Source organism: Marmota marmota, unplaced genomic scaffold (genome assembly GCF_001458135.2).
Source record: "Marmota marmota marmota unplaced genomic scaffold, marMar, whole genome shotgun sequence".
Lineage (NCBI taxonomy): Eukaryota > Metazoa > Chordata > Mammalia > Rodentia > Sciuridae > Marmota > Marmota marmota.
Genome location: NW_026000142.1, coordinates 27,420,754 through 27,427,637, shown reverse-complemented (window position 1 = coordinate 27,427,637; position 6,884 = coordinate 27,420,754). Strand labels below are relative to the sequence as shown.

Sequence of the window (6,884 nt, the reverse complement as noted above, 5' to 3'; positions counted from 1 at the left end):
TCTTCCTCCTCTTCTTCGTCTTCCTCTTCCACTTTTTTCCGGGCAACTTTAGCAGGACCCTTTGTGCCATCAAACTTTCCTTTAGACTTATAGTCAGCAACATCCTTCTCGTATTTCTCCTTCAGCTTTGCAGCCTTAGTGATGTATGGCTGCTTTTCACTGTCACTTAAGTTATTCCACATCTCACCCAGCTTTTTTGCCACATCTCCAATGGAGATACCAGGATTTGTGGACTTGATCTTGGGGCGGAATTCTGAACAGAACAAGAAGAATCCAGACGGTGGTCTTTTGGGGGCATTAGGGTCCTTTTTCTTCTTGCCTCCCTTAGCTGGTCCATAGTCCTTCATTTCCCGATCATAGCGTACTTTATCTGCCTTTTCCATTTCATCAAATTTAGATTTCTCTTTCCCAGACATTGTCTTCCACCTCTCAGAGCACTTCTTGGAAAATTCTGCAAAATTGACAGGGACGTCTGGATTTTTCTTCTTATGTTCTTCTCTGCAAGTCTGCACAAAGAAAGCATAAGCAGACATCTTGCCCTTTGGTTTCTTGGGGTCACCTTTAGCCATCCTGACTGTATTGTTCGCTAGTCTGGGCAGCGCAGGGCACGACGCGCGGCTCAGCGCTCCCCAGCCTCGCGCTAGCTGCCTCCACGAGAGCCGCCCTGAGGCTGGCTTTGAACTCGGGATCCTGCCTCAGCCTCCTGAGCTGCTGAGATTACTGGTGTGCACCACTGTGTCCAGCTATATTCTCTCTCTCTCTCTCTTTTTTTTATTTGTTCTTCTTAGATATACATGATTGTGGAATGTATTTTGACATATTATACATACTTGAAGTATAACATATTCTATATTAGGATCCTATTCTTGTGGTTGTACATGATGCCAAGTTACCCTGGTTGTGTATTCAAATACAAGGATAAGAAAGTTATGTCCAATTAATTCTACAGGCCTTCCTATTTCCCCTCCCCACTTCTTTCTCTTTATTCCCCTTTGTCTAATCCAGTGGACTTCTATTGTTCCCCTTCCTATCCTCCCTTTTTTGGGTTAGCATCCACATATCAGAGAGAATATTTGGCCTTTGTTTTTTGGAACTGGCTTATTTCACTTATCATATTCTCCAGTTCCATCCATTTACTAGCAAATGCCACAATTTTATTCTTCTTTATGGCTGAGTAATATTCCATTGCGTGAGTGCATGTGCGTGTGTGTATGTGTATTCTCACATTTTCTTTGTCCATTAAACTGTTGAAGGACATCTATGTTAGTTCCATAGCTTGGTTATTGTGAATTGAGGTGCTATAAACATTAATGAGACTGCTACACTGTAGTATGCTGATTTTAAGTCCTTTGTTTAAGTCTGAGGAGTGGGATAACTGGGTCAAATGGTGGTTCCATTTCAAGTTTTCTAAGGAATCCCCATATAGATTTCTAGAGTTGTTGCACCAATTTACAGTCCCACCAAGAATGTATGAGAGTACCTTTCTTCCTACATCCTTGCCAACTTTTATTATTACTTGTATTCTTGATAATTGCCATTCTGACTGGAATGGGATGGAATCTCAGAGTAGTTTTAATTTGCATTTCTGTAAGTGCTAGAGATATTGAACATTTTTTCTTTTTTACTTTATTTATTTATTTTTATGTGGTGCTGAGGATCGAGCCCAGGGCCTCACACGTGCTAGGCTGAGCACTCTACCGCTGAGCCCCAGCCTCAGCTCTGAAAATTTTTTCATATATTTGTTGACATTCATATTTCTTCTCCTGTGAAGTGTCTGTTTAGTTCCTTAGCCCATTTTATTTATTTATTTATTTATTTATTTATTTATTTATTTGTTGGTGGTGCTGGGAATTGAACCTAGGGCCTTGTGCATGCAGGGCAAGCACTCTACCAACTGAGCTATTTCCCCAGCCCTTAGCCCATTTATTGATTGGGCTATTTGTTTTGTTGGTGTTAAGTTTTTGAGTTCTTTGTATATCTGGGAGATTAATGCCCTATCTGAGGTGCAAGTGGCAAAGATTTTCTTCCATTCTGTAGGCTCTCTCTTCACGTTCTTGATTGTTTCCTTTGCTGAATAAGTTTTTAGTTTGATACTATCCCATTTATTGATTTTTTATTTTACTTCTTGTGCTTTAGGAGTCCTATTGAGGCAGTTGGTTCCTCAGCTGACATGATGGAGATTTAGGCCTACTTTCTTTTCTACTAGGCACAGGGTCTCTGGTCTAATGCCTAGGTCCTTGATCGACTTTGAGTTGAGTTTTGTGCAGGATGAGAGAGAGGTCTAATTTTATTTTGTGACATATGGGTTTCCAGTTTTCCCAGACCATTTGTTGAAGAGGCGATCTTTTCTCCAAGGTATGTTTACGGGGCCTTTGTCCAGTACGAGATAATTGTATTTGTGTGGATTTGTCTCTGTGCCTTCTATTCTGTTCCATTGGGCTTCATGTCTGTTTTTGTCTGGCTATATACTCTTAAGAAGAGAATAGAGAGGAAAAAATTGCTCTACTTCCAGATATTTGAAAATTGGATATCTAGATCTCTACTGCAAATCCAGTGGAATTGCTCTCGCGGTGAGACAGCATGTATATGCTAAGGCCCTCTGCACCTCCCACAATTTGGCCTAGTCACCTGACAGCTCCCCACACTGGCTCTGGCTCTGCATCACCTTACAAGACCAGCCCAGGGCTGGGATTGTGGCTCAGTGGCAGAACACTTGCCTCGAATGTGTGAGGCACTGGGTTCGATCCTCAGCACCACATAAAAATAAATAAATAAATAAATAATAAAGGTATTGTGTCCAACTATAACTAAAAAATATTAAAAAAAAAAAAAGACCAGCCCAGTCCAGTGAAACTTGCTTTAGGTGGCAAGTTTTCAGAATGTCACTTCTGAGGTTTTTCTAGACTAAGGATTGCTTTATAGAAACTTGTTTGGCAAATACATCTTGAACTGTTTGTTACTGGGGATTGAACCCAGGGGCACTCTACCACGAGCCATATCCCCAGCCTCTTTTGAGAGAGGGTCTCTATGTTGCTGTGTCTCCCTAAATTGCTGAAGCAGGCCTGGAACGTGGTGGTGATCCTCTTGCCTCAGCCTCTTCCAAGTCTCTGGGATTACAGATGAACACCACTGTACCTGCCTCTTGATAATTTTTAATAACATGGAAACAAATAAGATAGCTTTTTAAAGGAACTTACATTTGAATGAGATTAAGTAGGTGAAATTCTAGCAGGGTCTTTTGAAAGGTTGCAACAGCAATCGTCAAAACTGCAGTCAAGATTGGCAGGACAGTCGTCAAGGTTGTAATGACAAGGTATTGGATTTCTACCTTGAAAAAGGAATGGAAATGTGCTGAATTGATTAAGTTCATTGATTTAAGATTCTTTATATTTACAGACTGCAGACGATTGTAGATCAATAGTGCAAGTAATTTTCTTCTTTATAGAATTAAAAGAATCTGCAAAATAGAAACTCAACCAATACTGTGCTGGTGGCTTAGAATATAACCCCTTATCAGCACCATACTTTTGACACTTCCCATGCTCTGCTAGCTCAGGGGCCATAAAAACTATATTAGTGCATGTCTAGTTCTGCAATAAATAAAGTTATTTATTATCTTCTAACAGGTGAGATAAAAGATCAGCATTTATGTCTGGGATTAACTAGTGAATATAGGCCACTCTGTGATACCCTATGGGACATAGCATAGTTCGGGGTTTAAGGCTCAAAGAAAATCTATTTTGAGAAATGTATGCTACAAATACTTTGTTATGAGCAAGTGTGTATCCTAATAATGAAGATATCTTTTCCCTCAGTCCCTGAAGCATTAACTATTAGATATAGCATTTCTTTTCCTTACCAACCTGAATCCTATCAACTGAATATCTTCTGCCTCTATACTTTTGTTTTGAAATGTAGCTTCCAGTCCCATTTACTATGCTGTTTTGACATAATGAAATGAAGATGAATGTGCCTATTTGTGTGTCACAACCATTTTGATTACAAGTATTTAAATAGTATATAAAATCTCACTGAAGCACGTAGTTGGGAATATGAAAATGTGGTTACACCACCACCATCACGTGATTCTACAAAGATTGAAACTGGCCATTTTTCTTCCTTATGAAATTGGTCACAATGAAAATGTGCATTGTGTTCTCTTCATTCTTTTTCTCTTCTCTCTTTAATTCAGCATCCTTTTCTTTGTTTCCATGGGTAGTTTTCTTCAGGCCTATCCCCTAATAATGGATACCTAACATCTGTGCCCACATTCTAAACACCTTTGTTAAATTCAATATCTTTTATAAAAATCCATGCACATTTTAGGAAGTCAGGAGCCTAATAAATGTTAGCTAAACTCATCATATGGCCAAATCTCTCTTTTCCTATTGCTTTCACTTTTATTTTGTCAATTGCCAATTATCTTATTTTTTTTAATAATGAGAACTTTATTTTTTCTTATTAATCTTGAAACTGATAAATAAAATCATAAAATATACATACTAATGGGGTACCATGTAATATTTTGATACATGTATACTTTGTGTAATGTTTAAATCCAGTTAAATATTTATCATTTCTTTGTAGTGAAAACTTTTAGAATCCTTTCTGCAAGCTCTTTGAATTTTTTTTTTTAGTTGTTATTATCTTCAGATCAGGCATTATGGTAAGAAATGAAGAAATCTCATTTTTTTTCTTTCACTACCCAATGTTCTATTTTGATAAATGCCAAACATATGAAAGTTGAAATAATTACACAGTGACCATATGCATACCCATTAATACATATTCTACAATGAGTATTTTAATATATTTATTACCCAACTATGTGCATTTATATCTTATTTCATCCATTCATCAATCCAACTTATTTAATGCAGTAAGTTGCAGATGTTAGTATACTTAATAATAAAGGCTTCAGTGAGTGTATCATAAGATTTTTACATTGGCTTACAGTTCTCTGTCTTTCCTTAATAGGTACATATAATGATCTAAAAAATATTGAGCTTACCATTCACTGAGTTTTGACAAATATCTACTCCTGCATAAAGTGAAACCCCTCTCATGACATAGATCACTGCTATCACCCCAGTAACTTTCCTCATACCCCTTTCCAGTCACCACCTCCCCCAACCAGGGTTCTAATTTTTTTCTACCATGTATTAGTTTTGCTATTTCTAGATTTTTACACAAATAGAATCATAAAATATGTGCCTTTGTGGATAAGACTTCTATCATTTAGCTGTATGTTGTGTGTATCAGTATTTCCTTTTTATCTGTTGTATGACTATGCCGAATGGTCTTTCCATTTTCCTATTGATGAACAACAGTGGTTTGTGGCTGTGACAAATAGAGCTGCTAAGAGCATTTTAATGCAAGCGTTTTTGTGGACATATGGATAAATAATACTTAGAGTGGAATTTCTGGGTCATAGGATATGTGTAGCTTAATATTATAAGAGACTACCAGCTTTATTTTTCAAAATGATCATGCTATTTTACATGACAGCCAGAAATGCATGAGAGTTCTGGTTGCTCCACTTTCTTGTCAACATTTGGTGCAGTCATTCTTTTGAATGCTCAGTTTTGGGGTGGGTGCATTATGATACCTCATTGTGGCATTCATTGACATTTCCCTGATGACTAACGATGTTCAGTACTTTTCATATGCTTAATGGTCATTAGTAGGCATTCTTTGTGAAAGGTCTTTTCAAAATCTTTGACTACTTTTTATTGGGTGGTTTAGGTTTTTGTTGAGTTATAGAGACTCTTTATATGTCCCAGATATCAATCTCTTGACAGATGCATGTTTGTGAAACCATTTATCCTTTGATTTCATCTATTTTGACCTTCATTCTGTAGCATAAGTGAACCTGTGCCAAGCAATGTCCAAAGATCCTTATAAGTTCGTGAGATAAATATCTGCTGGGCAAATATTTCTGGGAAAATTGTGCCATATCAAGGACACAGTGGCATGCTGGAAAACTGGTGAGTGTCAAGGACTGTGCCATTTTGTCCTTATCAGTGGTTATTTTCAGTATGGAAAATAGTGTTCACTTTCCTAGTTTAAAACCTTCATTTTATCTAGCAGTCTGTTTATAAAGTAATAAAAAATGAAATAAAGCTAAGAGTAATTATAAAAGAGGAAATAAAAACCCAATAAAAATTTTTTGTTTTACTTTATACATAGTTATCTAGGGAAAAAGTAATTAGTATTACTTGTGATTGATGGTAATCATAAAGTTGATGAGAATACTATAAATTTGTGAAGCCATCATTTTTTTTCCAAAATATTTTCACATATTCTCTACATCATGAAATCAGGAAATACATTTTAGAGTTGTCTTCATCTCTAATAAGAGAGAATTAATACTGCAAGTAATGTAGCCATTTTAAGTCATACTCAGAGTTCAGTTCTTACAATCAAATTGAAAGTCTAGGAGAGCTAAAGTATTTTTGCATCATTCATTGCTACATTGTAATTCAGAAGATTGGTAACAATCCTAGCATCCACTTACAGAGACTGGTTTAAATAAACTGTTTCAGCCACACTGTACATTGGCATGCTTTACTTTGTCTCTTTCTACTGAATACTTACATTGCTTTATTTTTTCCTCCATGACTTTATAACCATAAGATTTTTACAGATGGAAAGAAGTTTGAGTTCAAACTTTTTTGAGAGAAATTTTACATTTTACAGAGAAGACATGGATCTGCGAAATTAAATAACGTGCCTCAAATAATAGAACTCAGAGTTCTGGGAGTTAGGAAAAAATATCCATCTTCTGATTGAATAGACATTTGGTTTTGTGTTTTTTTCTCTAATGTCAAGCCCTGTGGATTTGCACGATAAGTAGATTCTTAAATTTATCCTTTCCTTTCCAC

The 6,884-nt window shown here is 36.6% G+C and overlaps 1 protein-coding gene across 1 annotated transcript in view; it reads right to left on the bottom strand.

Moving 5' to 3' along the window:
* LOC107144432 (high mobility group protein B3-like) overlaps positions 1–664 on the bottom strand; it is a 14,111-nt gene extending 13,447 nt beyond the window's left edge. Inside the window, exon 1 of the mRNA XM_048785926.1 lies at positions 1–664. Within this exon, the coding sequence (XP_048641883.1) occupies positions 1–569 (569 nt within the window). The 5' untranslated portion in view covers positions 570–664.
* Between the last annotated feature and the right edge of the window lie 6,220 nt (positions 665–6,884).